The following is an 18,450-nucleotide window of genomic DNA, read 5'->3' as shown; positions in this document are numbered from 1 at the left end:
TTCCCCGCCCCACCCTTCAAGTCAATTTCTGCTACCAAGTGCTGCTGCCTCATCAGTCTTCTTTGTTCCTTAGCTTGTACCCACCCTTAGCAGAGCCAGAAACTTAATTCTTCATTCCTTCAAACGACTCCTAAAAAAATTCCACCCACTTTGGAAGGCCTCTTCTAGGAGACAGCATAGTCTGAGGACCTGGGTTCTAATTCTGCCTCTGCCACTTGCATTCATTCGTATTTATTGAGCAATTACTGTGAGCAGAGCACTGTACTAAGTGCTAGGAACGTACAATTCGGCCAACAACAACATCCCAACAAGTGGCTTACAGTGTAGACGGGGGAACACTTGCCTGCTGTTGCCGCTGGGCAAGTAGCCTAACTTCTCTGGGTTTCTGTTTCCTTATCCGTAAAATGGGGATTAAATACCTGTTCTCCCTTCCACTTAAACTGTAAGGTCCATGAGGAAGAGGGCTGCATCCAGCCTGAATATCTTGTAATAATAATGATGATGATGGCATTTAAGCGCTTACTATGTGCCAAGCACTGTTCTAAGCACTGGGGGTGGATACAAGGTGATCAGTTTGTCCCACGTGGGGCTCACAGTCTTAATCCCCATTTTACAGATGAAGTAGCTGAGGCACACAGAAGTTAAGTGACTTGCCCACAGTCACACAGCTGACAAGTGGCAGAGCTAGGATTAGAACCCATGACCTCTGACTTCCAAGCCCGTGCTCTTTTCACTGAGCTGCTTATCAGCTACGCTGCTATCTCAGCACTTAGCACAGTGCCTAACTATTACCACTGAATGAATGAATCAGTGAAGACGGTTAAGATTACTGCACAACACCCCCAATTATGTATTTATTAATATCCATCCTCCGCACTTGCATTTATATATCTTTTATTGTTCGATTAATTATTTATTCTGACCACTCCGCACTTATGAACCTATTGGATTTTTATTTGCCCATTCCAGTATTTACTCAGCTATTTAGCTATTTTGTCCTGATTCATTTCTAATATTTCCTATCATACGGTCCTCCCTCCCGAGTCCACTATTAGTAAATCATTTTTGTCCTATCATCTTCCCCATTAGATTGTGAGCTCCCTGAGGTGATCAAATATTTCCGTGGGTCCTAGGGTACTTTGCCAAGGGCACAAGGCGTGCCCTGGGCCTCCGCTCAATAAATGCCAGGGATGGTGAGAACGTGTAAATATGGCTCGGCCCCTCCCTCCCCATTGCTCCCCCTCCTTCTCCTCGGGAGGGTGAAGGGGTGGGTGGTTGGAGGGGCATCGACTCCGGTCAGTCCTGCCCAGCCCCAGGGGCGGCCCCGGACTGGTGGGCCCTGTGCCCAGCCCCTCCTGGTGCCCGGCCAGCCCCGGGTTGGGGGGTGGGGGGGGTGACACTTGGCCTTGGCTCCGGTGGAGGCCCCAGTCCGACCCCAAGGAGCCACCAGCCGCCGGGAAGGGCAGCGGGGACGCCGGGATAGGAGCCCAAAAGGTAGGAGGGGGACCCCAAAGGCCCAAACCACAGCTCCTTGACGCCCCCGCGGGCACCCCCAAACTCACACACACATCTAGACTGCGAGCTCGTCCTCTAGACTGTGAACTCGTTGGAGGGAGGGATTGGTCACTCGTTGTAGTGTACTTTCCCACGCGCTGTATTAACAGCGTTTTGCACACAGCACCCGCTTAATAAATACGATTATATATATAGGATATATATATATATATGCTGGCCCCCATTATGTGTACATGTATACATCTGTAATTCTATTTATTTATATTGATCCCTGTTTACTTGTTTTGATGTGTATATATATCTGTAATTCTATTTATGTTTATATATAGGATTATATATAAAGGATATAATAATAATAATAATAATGTTGGTATTTGTTAAGCGCTTACTATGTGCAGAGCACTGTTCTAAGCGCTGGGGTAGACACAGGGGAATCAGGTTGTCCCACGTGGGGCTCACAGTCTTAATCCCCATTTGATAGATGAGGTAACTGAAGCACAGAGAAGTTAAGTGACTTGCCTACAGTCACACAGCTGACAAGTGGCAGATCTGGGATTTGAACTCATGACCTCTGACTCCAAAGCCCGTGCTCTTTCCACTGAGCCACGCTGCTTCTCCTATATATATATATAGGATTGAATATATATATATATATATATATATATATATGTAGAGAGATTCAGGTTCACACCGATTCCAGAACGCATACCCCCATTATGTATATATTCATTCAATCAATCGTATTTATTGAGCGCTCTGTGTGCAGAGCGCTTTGTATATATCTATAATTCTGTTTATTTATATCGATGCCTGTTTACTTGTTCTGATGTCTGTCTCCCCACTCCTAGACCCTAAGCCCGGTATGGGCAGGAATTGTCCCCCTTTATTGCTGAATTGTACTTTCCAAGTGCTTAATACAGTGCTAAGTGCTTAATAAATGTGATTGAATATGTATATGTAGAGATCCAGGTTCACACCGAGGCCAAAATACGGACCCCTATTATGTATATATGTATGCACCTAAAACTCTATTAATCCCTGTTTACTTTTGTTGTGTATATATCTATAATTCCATTTATTTATATCGATGCCCATTTCCTTGTTTTGATGTCTGTCTCCCCTTTCTAGACCGTAATCCTAGCGTGGGCAGGAATTGTCCCTCTTTAATGGCGAATTTTACTTTCCAACAGCTTCATACAGTGCTCTGCACACAGTAAGCGCTTAATAAATACGATTGAATATATATATATTTATAGAGAGATCCAGATTCACACCGAATCCAAAATGCAGGCCCCCATTATGTATATATCTAATTCTATTTATTCATTTTGATCCCTGTTTGTTTTGATGTGTTTATATCTGTAATTCTATTTATGTATATTAATGCCCATTTCCTTGTTTTGATGCCTATCCCCCCCCCCCCCGTCTAGACTGTTAGCCCATTGTTGGCAGGGATTGTCTCTGTTGCTGAATTGTACTATCCAAGCGCTTAGTACAGTGCTCTGCACACAGTAATAATAATGGCATTTGTTAAGCACTTACTATGTGCCAAGCACTGTTCTAAGTGCTAGGGGAGATACAAGGTAAGCACTCAGTAGATACGATGGAAGGAAGGAAGCAATGAATCCCCTTGGCACGTTGAACGAGGCTGCCCAGGGCCCCCGGCCTTCGCGATCCCTTCCGGCCGGTGCGGGGGTCCGGGCCCGGTGTGCCCGTGTCCGGCTCTGCCCCCCGGCCCCACTGCCCCCGTCTCGCCACAGATGTCAGGGGGGATCTTCTCACCACTGGAGGGCCTGGGCGCCCTGGATGGACCACGATGCCACCCGCTCGTTTGCTTCCTGTGCCACGAGCAGTACGAGCAGCCCTGCCTGCTGGACTGCTACCACAACTTCTGTGCCAGCTGCCTCAGGGGCCGCGCCAACGATGGACGCCTCGCCTGCCCGCTGTGTGGGTGAGGAGCCGGGCATGGGGGCGCAGAGGGGCGCAGAGGGATGGGGGCACCGCGTCATCCCTCCAAAGGCCGGGGAAGCGGGGCTTTAGTGGCCAGACTACGGGCTTCGGAGTCAGAGGACGTGGGCTCCAATCCTGGCTCAGCCATTTGTCTACTGGGTGACCTTGGGCTTCTCTGGGCCTCAGTGACCTCATCTGTAAAATGGGGATTAAGACTTTGAGCCCCACGTGGGACAACCTGATGACCTTGTATCTACCCCAGTGCTTAGAACAGTGCTTGGCACCTAGTAAGTGCTTAACAAATACCAGTATTGTCATTATTATTAGATAGGGGAGGCATGCAAAAGCGGGGCAGGTCTTGAGGAGGTCTCTGAGGGTGGGATGGGGAAGGATCCCTGAACCCCAGTTTCCACCCCTTCCAACCCCTCCCAGAGGAGGGGAGTCCGAGGCCGTCCATGCCCCCATCCTGCGATCTGGAGATTCCTTCATCCTGGGAAACGGAGACTGCGAGAAGGAGGACGAGGGGAAGATAGATCCAGGCAGCATGGAGAGAGGAAGAAGAGAGAGACAGGGAAGATTGTGGAATTTCAGGGTCCTTCCAGGGGGCTTTGTTCTCTCCAGTTGACCCCAGGGAGATGGTTAGAAAGAGATTTTATACTCTTTTAAGGCTCCTTCCTCCCTTACCGACACCCGCCATTCCCCACAGGACTGGGCCGTCAGAAAAGAAGTGTGGGGAGAAGCTCAGAGCTCAGGCAGGATATTTTTAGCAGAAACAACAGGCAGGTGCCAGATTGTTTCAAGGGCGATTCAGGGAAAGAGTCTATGTACGGGGCAAGAAAGGGGCTATTTTTAGTCCTTAGCTGTACCGGGTTGGAGAGGGTGCATGGGCTGGTTGAGGGTGGGTGTGGGGAAGGGGGCAGACCCAGTTTGTCTGGATCTTGGCTCCAGCCTCTTCCAACAGACACCAGTCAGTGGTGAAAGGAAATAATGGGCTCCCACCCGTGGACCGGCTGCTCCAGTTCCTGGTGGACAGCTCATCGGACAACGAAGAAGCAGTGCGCTGTGCCAACTGTGATCAGGAGTGCCACAAGCAGGTGGGGGGGGCAGAGGCCTACCACGGAGAATAGGCAGAGCAGAGCGCCCCACCCACCGTACAGGGCTGGATTACTCCAGAGAAAATTGAGGGACTTTTCCTATATTTTGCGCCTTTCGGGGGGTAAGGAGTAGCAGTCCCTCAGTATCCCTCAGTATCTCAAACTTCACCCTTTCAGATATCACAAAGGACCACCAATCCCCAAATGTGATCTGGAAACTCAGAAATTTGCCTAGTCTATTAGCAGGAGTTTGTCCAAGCCCTGCTTCTAGGATGATCCCTTAAACTTGACCCTGGGATGGAGAGGAAAAGACCAGGTGCAGGTCATCCCCTATTTCACACTCCAGGCTCAATATAGCTCTCATTCATTCATTCAATCGTATTTATTGAGTACTTACTGTGTGCAGAGCACTGTACTATGCACTTGGGAGAGTACAATAATTAACAGACACGATCCCTGCCCACAGTGAGCTTATACAGGGACGAGCTTACAGTCTAGTGGCCCCTAGTAAGCATTTAACTGAAGGACTGTGTTTCTAGGTGGTGCTTTTATTACCAAAGTATTCCCTCCTCTCCCAACAGGATGCCGAGACCACCTATTTCTGCAACACGTGTGGGCAGCCCCTGTGCGCCCGCTGCAGGGATGAAACACACAAGGCCAAAATGTTCGCCTGCCATGACATCGTGGCTCTGAGCAAGCGCACCATGGACATTCACAAGAAGTGTTGTGAGTGGTCTCTGGGAGAGGGAGAGCCCAGCTGGCCCCTAGCAGACTTCAGACTCTGCCCAGACTCTGAGCTCCCGACTTCAAACCTGGAGTTGATAGTCTGCGACTGGGTCTTCACAGCCCGGGGGGCTGAGTCTACACAGGCAGTATGAACTGGAGGGCTAAACAGGTATCCAGGGATTGTAGTGAGAGTGGACTGCCAATTTGGAAACTGTAAGACAAGTGGTTTTAAATAGCAGGTTTAAAAAACCGAGCTAATTAAATTTGCCTCGGTGCTAAATCTCATGTGGACTTTGTCAACAGAACGAAGAGGGTAGCTGACAATTATCCAGTTGCTCTGTGTGGATGGCCAATCTTGCTTCTACAAGATAAATAGAGGATTGCCTGAAAGATCTACCTGAGCTTTCTAAAGGGAACAAATTATTGGGGAAATGGTCAAAACCCCAAATCGCTCTGCATATGCAGAGCCACCCCTATCTGTGTTGCAGCTCTGCACTCGGAGCCCTACATCATGTTCTCTACTGACAAGAAGTCCATGGTCTGCATTCGCTGCTTCCGGGACATGCACGGGTATGTGGTCCCGGGCTCGGCCTTCTCTCTCTGCAGTGGGGGCCGGGCCCAGCTGAGCTGGAAGAGGGCAGAGGGAAAGGGGGGCCCCGTAACCCAGATGCTACGGGCTGGGCCGGGCCGCTGAGAATCGTCCCATCAGAGATGGGCATCCCTGCAGGGAGAGCCGGGCACACTGCATCGACATCGAGACGGCCTACCTGCAAGGCTGTGAGAAGCTGGACCAGGCTGTGCTGGTGAGTGGGCAGCACTGGGGAGTGAGGGGGTCGGGGTAGGGGGGTGTCCTCCAACCTACCAGCGAGTAGTGTCCCGATGAGCCCGCCTGGGTCCCTTGCAGGCCGTGAAGTCTCTGCAGGTGGCCACGCTGGAGGCCATCGCCCTGCTGCAGGCCATGCTGGAGGAGGTGCGGCGCAGTGCGGCAGAGGAGGAGGGTGACATCCACGCGCTTTTCAGCAGCATGCAGGTGGGGAAGAGGGTGGCCTTGACCACTCGGGGATGCCAACCCTGCTTATCTAGGGCCAGGCCTAGGCAGAGTAGGTGTGAGGGAGGGAAGGTTGCTGGCCCTGACTGAAGATTGAAAGGCCGAAAGGTGGTGTGCACATGAGAGAGAGAGAGAGAGAGAGAGAGAGAGAGAGGGAGAGAGGGAGAGAGGGAGAGAGAGAGTGTGTGTGTGTGTTTCGGCTGCTGGATGTCTAAGCTCTGGTCTCTCTCAGGAGAAGCTGGCAGAGAGGAAGACGCTGCTGCTGAAGGCTGTGCAGAGGTTAGTGCCACCTTGGGTCCAGGTGGGTGTTGAGACTGGCCCCACGTACACAACGCTGCCAGATCCTGAGACACCTTCACTCCTTCCCAACTTCTCTGAGCCCCTTGGGGAAAGAACTGACCTGGAAAGCTCCTGATAGAAGTTCCCTTTAATGCCCCTAGAGAGAGTTTCAGGTCGACTGCTAGAGCCCCATCCAGCTGTTATAAATAATAAAATAAAGGGTTTTTGGGAAGCCAGATCACCAAACCAGTAGGGAACCATGGCACTCCAGATCCTCGAGAACCACCCTTATCCCCGACCCCATCCCACCCCACGCCCTATGCTCTAGAACTGGCCAGGAACAGATCCTCTGCACCAGGCTATACAAAATCTTACCTCCCTTGGGTTGCCTTCCACACCTCATTTGCTCCCTTTCTTTGGAGCTCTGAGCACTAGTGTTGTATGTAATTCTTTATTGTGCAAATCACTTTTCTGGGCACCATCTATCCTTCCCTCAAAACAGTTTAAGATTGTTCCACCAGCCTAGAGAGGAGATCATTTACCCAAATGAATCCATCACTCCCAGCCTCACCATCATACTTGTTGCTGGGCCTGAAGATCTTCCAAGTCAAAGTTAATAAAATTCCTGCTACTCCCAGGCACAGAACTCCTCTTGCTCCCCCCTCCCCGGCCCAGCCCTGCACCCCGACTGCATCCAGAAACCAATTCTGGGCCCTCACCCAGCCTCTCCTCCTCCTCACAGCCAACACGAAGAAAAGGAAAAAGCTTTCAAAGATCAACTATCCCACCTGGCGTCTCTGCTCCCGACGCTGCAGGTTCGTGGCCAGACTTGGGGGCCTGGTCATCATTAGTGGTCCGGCTAACCAATGATCTGAGAGTCCAGGGCTTCCCGTTCAAGTCCTGGTCCTCCTCCCGCTCCCTGTCCAGGTCCCACCGAAAGTGGTCTTGGACCTCTCTCCCCAGCGCGCGTGGGTTGGGGCTTGGGCTCGGCTTCCAAGACACCCTGACTGTATCCCCCCGCCCCCCGGCCCAATAGGTCCACCTGGTCACCTGCTCCGCCTTCCTCAGCTCGGCCAATAAGGCGGAATTCCTGGACCTGGGCTACGTGAGTCTCCCCCAAAACGGGGGTCTTGCCCCACCTCCTCCTGCCCCGCGGGAAAGGAATAATAATAATTATGGCATTTGTTAAGCACTTGCTTTGTGCCAAGCATTGTTTTAAGTGCTGGGGTAGATACAAGGTAATGAGGTTGTCCCACATGGGGCTCACAGTCTTATTCTCCATTCTACAGATGAGGTAACTGAGGCACTGAGTAGTTAAGTGACCTGCCCAAGGTCACACAGCAGACAACTGGCAGAGCCAGGATTAGAACCCACATCCTCTGACTTCCAAGCTCATGCTTTTGCCACTGTGCGCATCCTGGCCCTGCCCAACAGCTCTGCAGGATCTACACTCCACCCCGACCCCCGACCCTACCCAGAGCTAGGTGGGCAGTCAGAGGGAGGGTCCCCCACTTGCCCCTGGTTGGGGGGACAGCTCTGGGCAGTGGCAGGGGTGGTGGATGGTGACGGGGTGGGTGTCTCTGGTGTGGCAGGAGCTGATGGAGCGGCTGCAGGGCATTGTCACCCGACCTCACCGGCTGCGGCCTGCGCAGAGCAGCAAGGTGCGACCCTGGGCCAGGACTGAGATTGGGACCCAGGGGTGGGTTGGAGGAGGGGGGAAGGGGTGCCTTCTGAGCCACATGTCCCCTTGCAGATCACCAGTGACCACCGCGCCGAGTTTGCCCGCTGCTTGGAGCCGCTGCTGTTGCTGAGCCCCCGCCGGGTGGCAGGGAGCGGAGGCAATGCCACCTTGTAAGGGCAGTGGGGAGCAGGGGCAGGGCCACCCTGTAAGGGCACTGGAGGCTGAATTCTCCAGGTGTCCTTGGCGGGGTCCCAGGGGCAGCAGACCACTGTCCAGACCTGAGCCAGGAATAGGTGGCCGCTTCCCAGGAAGGGCCGAGCCGGGCTGGGACCTTGCTTCCTGGAAGTGCCACACTCCACAGATAAAGGAGCCTCCTAATAATAACAACTCTGTTATTTAAGCGTTTACCATGTGCCAGGCACTGTACTAAGTGCTGGGGTGGATTCAAGCAGTTGGGGTTGGACATTGGCCCTTGTCCCACTTGGGGCTCACAGTCTCAATCCCCATTTGAGAGAAGTTAAATGACTTGCCCAAAGTCACACAGCTAAGTGGTAGACCTGGAATTAGAACCCATGACCTCTGACTCCCAAGCCTGTGCTCTTTCCACTAAGCCACACTGCTTCTCCATCCACTGTGTCATGCCCACGCCACCCCCTGCAACCCCCAACTCCCCAGACCAGCAGGGAGAGGAGATATCAGATTCGGAGGGGCATCCCGAGACGGGGAGGGATTGGGTAGCACCCAAGGGGCCCTGGCCCACAGCGAACCCCAGGGCGGGCCCTTATGCCAGGGCCGGCGACGTGCCCACCCCTATTTTTAACTGAAGTTCACGGAAATCCCCGGCCCGCTGCCCCAACCTTGGAGTTTATAATTAGTCCCAGGCCAGGACGGCTGGTTCAGCTGCGCCTGGGCCAGAGAGGACACATTTTGACTCGGTGGGGCAGGGGCTCCGCTGGGCTCCCGACTGGTACCAGCTGGACCCCTGCAAGGGATCGGAGCATCACGGCCATGGCCACCCTCCCTTCCCAGGACAGGTAGGGTTAGCGCTGTCCTCCAGCCGGGACTCCCTGGAGCTAAAGGGTCTAGCCAGAGTCTCCGGCTCCAGCAGACGGACTAGCCGAGGTTTGAGAGAGAGGTTGCCGCGCGCTGCAAGCAGAGGCTGGGAGCTGTGGAAAAAACCCTTCCCCCTCCTCCTTTAAAAATGCCCCACCAGCCAGACTAACACAGGGGAGGATACTGGGGGTCTGCAGCTGCTATTGCTGGTTGGTTAGACCAGCAGGGGCCCAGATCCTCGGGGCTGTCAGCTGGGGGCTTTTTTCTTGGAGGAGAGAGATCAGAGCTGGGGTTTTAAAAAAAAAAAAACCAAACACCACCCCAAACCTCGCACCAGCTGCACCAGAAAGGGGCAGGGAAGAGCTGGGCTTTGCTGGGATCTTCAGCAAACACCAGTGCTGATCAGACGCATGCAGCTCAGATCAGAGATCCAGACCTCCAAGCCGAACAAGGGAGCACTTTTTTTCATGGTAATTTGTTAAGTGTTTACTATGTGCCAGGCACTGTACTAAGCACTAAGGTTAGGTACAAGCTAATCAGGTTGGACAGGGTCCATGTTCCACTTGGGTCTCACAGTCTCAATCTTCATTTTACAGATAAGGTAACTGAGGCACAGAGAAAAGAAGTGACTTGCCCGAGGTCACACAGCAGACAAGTGGCAGAGCTGGGAGTAGAACCTCAGGCCTTCTGACACACAGGCCCACACTCTATCCACTATGCCATGCTGCTTCTCATGCTGGCCCGTGGAGACCAGGTGCTGGGAGGGGAGAATGGGGAAGGAGGAATAAGGTTTCAAGTGGGTGGGGAACATATAATAGCCCAAGTAATAATAATAATAATGTTGGTATTTGTTAAGCGCTTACTATGTGCAGAGCACTGTTCTAAGCGCCGGGGTAGATGCAGGGTAATCAGGTTGTCCCATGTGAGGCTTACAGTTAATCCCCATTTTACAGATGAGGTAACTGAGGCACAGAGAAGTTGTGACTTGCCCACAGTCACACAGCTGACAAGTGGCAGAGCCAGGAGTCGAACCCATGACCTCTGACTCTGAAGCCCAGGCTCTTTCCACTGAGCCACGCTGCAATGTGGGTCTGAAACTTCCTACTACCTGCTGGGGTGGTGTCCCTGCCTTGTTTCCAGGGAGTGGGGTCTTTTTTCTGCCCCTTAGGCACCAATTTGAGTACATAATATGACTTACCTATCTGTAATTTATGGGCTGAGGGAATCTAAAATGGTTAGAGGGGAAGCATTGGCGGGGTAGCATCAGTGACTCCTCTAGGTGTCCAAACAGGTAGCTTCCATCCCCAATCTGATGAGATTTAGACTTTTAATAGCTTTCCCTACATCTCTCCAGACAAGATGCCTCCTTAGGTCTGCTCGCCTTGCACTTTAAGTAACATACTGGCCTTAATTCTGAAATGTATTAATTGCTTGCGATGTGTCGAACACCGTGTTTAGCACTAGGGTAGATAAAAAATGAGATTAGACACGGTCCACTGTGTCTGACTTGCAGCCTATTCTCATTCCGCTAGGCCACAAGGCATGTTCCCTTCCCCAGAGATGGGGTGAAGCAGCTCAAGGAAGCATCAGTTTTCTGAGTCCAGAGGGAAGGGCTAAACTACTAATCTGAATCCCGCAACTTCTCCTGTGCTCTAATGGGTAAAGCCACCTGTGCCTTGGGCAGAATCCTGAGATGGTGTCAGGAAGGAATAGCCAAGGTTCCCCTGCCACTCTCGGTGGGTTCTTCAGCCATTAGGCCTACTCTCTTCTCTCCAGACTTTCAGGGGGGCCAGGTGCGAAGACGCTAGTCAGGCCTGGCTGCCTGTCTTCCTGCGGAAAGATGTCCGGCTCACCGGTTCGCAAGCCAACGTTGCACCGCTACATCAGCACCAAGGTGCTGCTGGCCGAGGGTGGGGACACCCCCTTCACGGAGCACTGCCGCAACTACGAGAACGCATACCGGGTGAGAACCTCCCCAGCCTCTGGTGGGAGCCCAGCTTAATCTCAATGATCTTTATGCCTTCTGGTATCTTGCTAGTGGTGCTGGGGTTTTCCACATCCACTATAACTCCCCACAGTGCCTAGTTCAGGGCTGAGCTCAAAGAGGGCCTTGGATTTGGTCGCCAGCCGGAGAACAGTAGCAGGGGCATCTGGGCCCCCAGCTAACAGTCTGGGCTCTCATTCTGCCTCAGTTTATCTGCCTGTTGGCTGAAGGCCTGTCTTCCTTCGCGCTCTGAATGGAGGGAGAGTCCATCAGTGTCTGGAAGGCAGGGAGAGGACCTGGGTGAGCATCAAGCAGGTTTTTTGCCTGCAAGAGGTGGAGTTTGAGGTAAATAGCGGTAGAGACCTAGTTCTGGGGAAAATTTAAGCACTCAGTTATCCTGTAACACGGGGTTAGCTTCTCAAATAAAACTCATGAGTTTTATTGATGCCTTGATTGATACTGGGGAAATGCACTCAACCATTTCTTCCAACGCTGCTCAGATAAGTGTTGTTGGAAGGACATTTCCTAATTACCCAAAAGAGCTCCACCAAAAAGTGGGTAGTGGAAACAGCTTTTGTAGAACTAATTGCATGTCGATTCCATGATATTAAAGGAACCCAGTTAGCTTAAGAAAGTACGTCAAGTCTCGGGACAACTTAAGTTGGGGAGGGGAGACAGCATCAAGTTTGGATCCCTGAGGTAGGAATCAAAGCGATCAAACCTCACCAGAGCTTTTGCAGTGCATCCTGGAAACGTTTAACATTCCACCCCCACTGAACTAGAGAAAGGATCTGAATTTCATCAAACAGCACTCCTTGTCCTCACCTTCCTCCCTCCCCAGTTTACTAGTTTGACTGACGAACTGTTTTTTCCATCAAGCATAGGTCTTTGGGTTCCTGCCTGCAATAAAGTGGGCAAAACCCAGCTGAGGAGAAACCCAGAATCAGAGAACCTGGCTAGAATCCCCAAGCCCTTCCTGGAACTTCACCCTGCTTCCCCCAGCCCAGACCCCTTCATAACTCAGCGGCTTGGGGAACGAGCTTCACTTACCCGGGTAAATCTCAACCCAGTCCCTGCAGTCGGAGATCCAGAACCTGAAGGACCAGGTGCAGGAGCTCCATCGTGACCTCACCAAGCACCACTCTCTGATCAAGGCCGAGATCATGAGTGACATCCTACAGAAGTCCTTGCAGGTGGACAAGCAGATCGCCTCCGAGTACAGTTCGGTGGAGATGATGAGGAGCATCTTCGAGGAGGTAACAGGCTCATCGTGGGAGGCAGCTCCACCTTAGCCTTCCCCCTAGTTGGCAAGAGCAGAATCTTACAAGAACTGGCTGAACCAGATCCCCTCATCCCCATTTTTCATCCTTTAGAGGAGTAAGGCAACAAGTGTAAGATGAGGATATTTTTATTTTATGGTATTTGTTAAGCACTTACCATGTTCCAGGCACTGTACTAAGCACTGGGGTAGGTATAAGCTAATCAGGTTGGACTCAGTCCCTGTCCCACATGGGACTCCCAATATTAATCCCTGTTTTACAGATGAGGTAACTGAGGCACAGAGAAGTTAAATGACTTGTCCAACGTCACATAGCAGACCAGTTGCAAAGACGGGATTAGAACCCAGGTTCTCCTGCCTCTCACAGCCCATGGTCTATCCACTAGGCCACGCTTCTTCTCTGCCACAAAGCAGTCTTCCCGGAAGACTGGCTGGTCCTCATTCAGCCTGCTGCATTCTACACAGGACTCATTATCTGGTTAGCCCTTGCTATTTATATAGCCCTCAACCTTGAGGAAACGCTGAAAAGGATACAAAGGTCTGTGAACATCTTGCCAATCTACTCACCGAGATGGGAATGGTGGTGAAGCCCCGAAACAGGCTTCCATTTAGAGGATCTGAGGCACTGCTTTCTCTAGCGCACTCTTTCTTTCAGACTTGGGAGGAGACATATCAGAGGGTGGCAAACGAACAGGAGATTTACGAAGGTATCTGGGAAGCTCTGCCTGCTGAGTGAATTCCTTGTCTTAACTGTCTCACCATAACACATCCCTTGGGGAAAAAAGCCCCACTGACTACTTGAAAAATTGTAAGTTTTCCCTTATTGAGAGAGGCAGGGAAAAGTCTCCCCTTTGGCTCCTCTCCTTAATCCTAATCCTTCATCTTTTCTTACGCATCACTCCAGAAAGCAGAATTTGGCCCGAATCCAATTACGTCTTCTTCAGGGGCTTCACATCCACTCTGCACAAGAGCTTTCCGCACACTCCCCTAGATTTGGGAATCTCATGGGGGAAATGCTTCTCTCCTCTGCTCCTCAGAATAGGCGCTGTCTGACCGCATGCCTAATTTTCATCTAAGGATTAAAGAGAGTGGAGGGGTGGAGAGTTAAACTCTCTGACCTAATTCTAATGTCCCTCACAGCCCAGCTCCATGACCTACTCCAGCTGAAACAGGAGAACAGTTACCTGACCACCATCACCAAGCAGATCACACCCTATGTCCGCTCCATTGCCAAAGTGAAGGAGCGGCTGGAGCCCAGGTAGAAGGCCCCTGGGGCTTCCGAGGAGGGAGGCGGGAGGGTTTCTCTCTCCCTCCTTCTAAACGAAGGCACTGCTGGATTTGCAGGCTTAGCACACACTTAGCGGAAATTCAAATCTCCCTGCTTCTCCATCACTGAGGGTCAGAAAATTGGTTGCATATCAGGCTCTCCAAAGGCCCCTGGAGAAACCTGCTACTTTGATGAGGAACCTGTGCCTGCTAAGTGGGTATCTATACTGGAAAGTCACCAACCACCTCCCTCTTGACAAATTGGACCAAGATTGGCAAAAGGGGCAGGCCCCCTTCTGCACTTGCCTGGGCTGTTTTTCAACCTAAAAGAGAGACTGATGATGAACTTGCTATGGTCCTTTTGACAGATTAGCTAACAGGATTGCTCCTTTTTCTTAGATTTCAGGAACCAACAGATGAACAGCCAGAGACTTTGCCAAAAATTTATGATGACAGCCTTATAGTCAGCGAGACCCAGCCCAGGTAATCAATCAAAATCAATCAAGGTAATTTCTGAGCACCTTCTGTGTGCACAGCAGTGTTCTAAGCACTTGGGAGAGTACAATACAAGAGTTGATAGACACGTTCCCTGCTCGAAAGGAGTTTACAGTCTAGAGAGGGAGACAGTAAGGTAAATTGTGACTATGTCCCTAAGTGTTATGGGGCTGAAAACAGGGTGACTATCAAGTGCTTAAAGGTACAAATCGAAGTGCATAGGGGACACAGAAGGGAAAGGGAGAAGGGGAAGAGTTGGTAGACATATTTCCTGCTCAAAAGGAGTTTACAGTCTAGAGAGGGAGATAGACATTAAGATAAAATTATGACTATGTCCCTATGTGTTGTGGGGCTGGAGACACAGGGTAACTTAAGTACTTAAAGGGAGTAGGGGAAATGAGGGCTGAGTCAGGGAAGGCCTCCATTTAAATAAGGCTTTGGAGGTGGAGAGAGTAGTGGTCTGATAGATATGAAGGGGGAGGGAGTTGCAGGTCTGAGGGAGGATGTAGGTAAAGGCTACTAACACTACTGATAGCTTTAGCTAGGCTGAGCTGTAGAAGGAAATCAGTGAGGTAATGTAGGAGGGGCAAGACTGATGGAGTGCTTTAAAGCCGATAGTAACGAATTTTTGTTTGATGTAGAGGTGGTTGGGCAACCACTGGGGGGTTTTGAGGAGTGGGGAGAACTGGACTTACCTTTTTTTTAGAATAATGATCCGAGCAGTAAAGTACAGACTGGAATGGAGAGAGATAGGAGGCAGGGAGGTCAGCTAGGAGGCTGATACAGTTGTCAAGGCAGGGTAGAAGTGCTTGGATCAGCTTGAAGCAGTTTGGACAGAGAGGAAAGGGCAGATTTTAGCGATGCTGTGAAGGTAGACCAACAGGATTTGGTGACAGATCAAAGGAATCTTTCCATTAGAGTGTAAGTTCCTCAAGGACACGAAACATGTCTTGCTATTGTTGTACAGAGCCCCAGTAAATGCCATTAATTTCCACCTCTGGGCTTAGAAAGAGCACAATTTCGATACAAAAACGGAGGTCAAAAAGGCCACCATCGACCAGAAAATAGAAATTGAAATGCAGTTTTGGGTACAAATTAGTTGATATAACTCTTAAAAGGCAAACATAGCAGCCAACATTTGAACAGCAGCCAAAGCATTTACTTTTTGTTTGACGAGGCCTTTGAGTGAATGACAGTTTTATTTTGTTTTTGATACTAAAGGCAGGTACAAGAATAAAGAAGTGACTGACTTTCAAGGGATTTCTGACAGGGCTAGTTTCATACAAGTTGACTTTCACCAAAATGATTCATTTATTTGGATGGGAAAAAGTGTCAAGCTTATTCTATGTTCTTATTCTCCCTTAATTCATTTCTCCACCCTTATTATTACCAATAATAATAATAGTTGTGGCATTTGTTACAAAGCACTGTACTAAGGACTAGGATAGATAAGCTAATTAGGTTGGGCACAGTCCTTGTCTCCCATGGGGCTCACACTAAGTAGGACAGCGAGCAGGTATTTTAATCCCCATCTTTCAGATGAGGAAACTGAGGCACAGAGGAGTTAAGTGACTTTCTCAGTGTCACACAGCAGGCAGGGATTAGAACCCAGGTTCTCTGACTCCCAGATCCATGCTCTTCCCACTAGTCTGGGCTGCTTATTGCCAATTCAGCACTTCCACTTCATCGATTAGACTGTGAGCCTGTCGCTGGGCAGGGACTGTCTCTTTTGCTGAATTGTACATTCTAAGCACTTAGTACAGTGATCTGCACATAGTAAACGCTCAATAAATACTATTGAATGAATCTACACACTAAGCACTTGGATACTCCCCGAACCTGTAATTTATTTTAGTGTCTGTCTCCCCTGCCGGACTGTAAACTCGAGAGCAGGGATTGTACTTAGTCACTATTGTACTCTCCTGAACACTTAGTACAGTGCTCAACATATAGTAAGCATTCAGTAAACACGACCGATTGACTGAGCTGGAGAAACTGCTATTCACCTGCTGCACGGTACTAAAACATTGCTAAGCTAGAGGATAAAGGAAAAGATAAAAAAACATTACCCAATGAAGATAATCACGACCCACTGTCCTTTAGAATTTCACGTTTTAGTATGGCTGATTAACTGCAACACGACACTATAATTCTGAGGCTTTGGCCCACACGAACATTTATCTCAGGATGCAGTAAGAGAGTAATCGTAGCCTTAATTTGTGTGAATTTCCATCCTTAGGAATGATCCACTACGCAGCCCTGGAGACAGAGAGAAAGTCCTGGAGTCCCGAGAGGACGGCCAGACCCTGAACACTTTCCCAGAGGAAACATTCCTGAAAAATAAAGATTATTACAAACACAAACCAAAGAGCGGGGTGACTGGCCCTATCCAGAAAGAGTTCACATCCTAGCAGAGAAGTCCAGGATAATTCAGTCTTTCTCAGCATGTGTGCAAATAATATATTTGGAAAAACTTCCTTCCTAGCCCATCTGTGATTTTTCAAAGACAGTTAACAACGGTGAAACAGATTTAAGCAACCAATAATAATAATAATAATACTGTTTTCAAATTTTTACTTTCTCCTCCAGAAAGCCTTTGCAGGCTTGATTATTATTCTCTGACAGTTTTTAATAAAAAAAGAGATGTTAAAAAGATGTTGCAAAAGAAAACTTGTTTGGAGGTTTAATTCTAGGTAACATTTCCGTTCCCTATTCCTGCATGTCTGTCTTTAGTTCTTAGGATGAATTCACAGTAGCGTATTTTAAGAACTGGTTTGTTTCCCTTAAACATGCCTTGTTAACTTCTACACATCCACATGACATGCCATTTGGGGATAAAAGCAGGAGGGTTCAGGGAAATCAAAACAACAGCTCTCTCTCACCCAGCTATTTGACACCAGATACAGGAGTGAAAGTTCACAGACAAGTTGAATGAACCTACTTTGGCATAGGGTGGCCAGCCAGTACAAATAGAGACCTGGACCTCTTTATGTCCAGTATTTTGATTTTCAGTGCCAAGCCTGCCTCTGCAATGTGTTCACTCTATGTTCAGGCTAACATGGTTGGAAACAGGCAAGATGACATCTAAATGACAACATCACTGTACATTGCACGCTAGCGTGACTGTAATGTCACGTCTTGAAGTCTCTTTTTTTTGAGGGGTCACGGCTGGGTACCTAACTCTAGAGCCCTGAGGCCCTACTACATACCCATTTGGGCACATATGGCCACCTAGCCCAAAATGATATTTCTGAGGGGTAATAACAACTTTGAAAGCTGAAGTCCACACTACATCTTCCTCCGCAACAGATAGTCCTGTTTCTCTTGAGTCACAACCTTCCTTTAGCAATGTTAACGCAAGGTCACTTGGAAGCCTCCTCTCTAATTAAAATCTTAGCTCAGGAGGAAGAAAGTAACTGTTTTCTACTGGGCTTTATAAAGGAATAGCAGCCAGGAAGCCTTTAGACTGCTTAGCACGAAACGTCATTAAGACATTCTTGAAGGGATGGATGGTTTTTTATATTGAATTTTCCCCAGAAAAATCTGGCTCTGCTAAATCATTAGCTAGGTAATGTGTTTAAGACTTGATTAAACACAACTCGGCAAGAACCACTTCTTGTAATCCTAGAATGGAAGTTGTGTTGTACCCTGTCACAGGCCAGGGCTTGGGCTCAGGACCCTCCCTCATATTGTCCAGTTGTAGGCAGTGGACTGATGGTTTTATAAAACTTTAGAGTCTCTAGTTAATTTTAAGATTCCTGATCAGATGCAATACCTTTGCAGCTGGTTTCGCCAAGTTCCTTAATTTAAACTCATTTCCCCTAATTGAAGCCTAAAGACTTCACCGAGCCCCCTGAGCTTTTCCTTATAAGCCAATTATTTTCAGACTTTTCTTTCTCAGGACCTGGATAAGAAATAGCCTCTCGAGCTTGTCCAGAAAGACCAAAAGTTCTCTGCAAAAATCCTCCTCAGCTCCAGGGCCATCCTCTCTCCCCCTCCTGGCTTCCTATTTGTTGGAGATTTCATCGACCTAGTTCTGTCCCCAAGAATACTGAGATGGGAGGTTTCATCTCCACTACA

General features: G+C 49.6%; 1 protein-coding gene across 2 annotated transcripts; it reads left to right on the top strand.

The window, feature by feature from the left end:
* Positions 1-1,378: 1,378 nt before the first annotated feature.
* On the top strand, positions 1,379-16,854 carry RNF207 (ring finger protein 207). 2 transcript variants are annotated; one of them, XM_029064364.2, is made up of 18 exons: positions 1,379-1,494; positions 3,276-3,466; positions 4,427-4,559; positions 5,141-5,285; positions 5,774-5,855; positions 6,013-6,088; positions 6,190-6,315; positions 6,566-6,612; positions 7,355-7,427; positions 7,649-7,717; positions 8,205-8,273; positions 8,366-8,463; positions 11,123-11,309; positions 12,401-12,586; positions 13,265-13,316; positions 13,750-13,867; positions 14,275-14,381; positions 16,610-16,699. In XM_029064364.2, the coding sequence occupies exons 2-17, from the start codon at positions 3,276-3,278 to the stop codon at positions 14,360-14,362; spliced, it is 1,740 nt and encodes a 579-aa protein (XP_028920197.1). In that variant the 5' UTR covers positions 1,379-1,494; the 3' UTR covers positions 14,363-14,381; positions 16,610-16,699. The 2 variants fall into 2 exon arrangements, with proteins under 2 accessions (XP_028920197.1, XP_028920196.1); XM_029064363.2 differs by having other exon boundaries at positions 1,381-1,494; positions 14,275-14,358; positions 16,610-16,854.
* Positions 16,855-18,450: the final 1,596 nt, after the last annotated feature.

The sequence above is a fragment of the Ornithorhynchus anatinus genome, chromosome 5, assembly GCF_004115215.2.
Source record: "Ornithorhynchus anatinus isolate Pmale09 chromosome 5, mOrnAna1.pri.v4, whole genome shotgun sequence".
Lineage (NCBI taxonomy): Eukaryota > Metazoa > Chordata > Mammalia > Monotremata > Ornithorhynchidae > Ornithorhynchus > Ornithorhynchus anatinus.
This window is presented reverse-complemented; position numbering and strand designations above follow the sequence as displayed.

Bases quoted from the DNA above. Each gene is read 5' to 3' on its own strand.
- RNF207 (XM_029064363.2), top strand. From the start codon at position 3,276: ATGTCAGGGGGGATCTTCTCACCACTGGAGGGCCTGGGCGCCCTGGAT. The intron at 13,317-13,749 runs GTATCTGGGAAG...TGTCCCTCACAG, and splicing joins CGAACAGGAGATTTACGAAG to CCCAGCTCCATGACCTACTC. The intron at 14,359-16,609 runs GTAATCAATCAA...TTCCATCCTTAG, and splicing joins GTCAGCGAGACCCAGCCCAG to GAATGATCCACTACGCAGCC.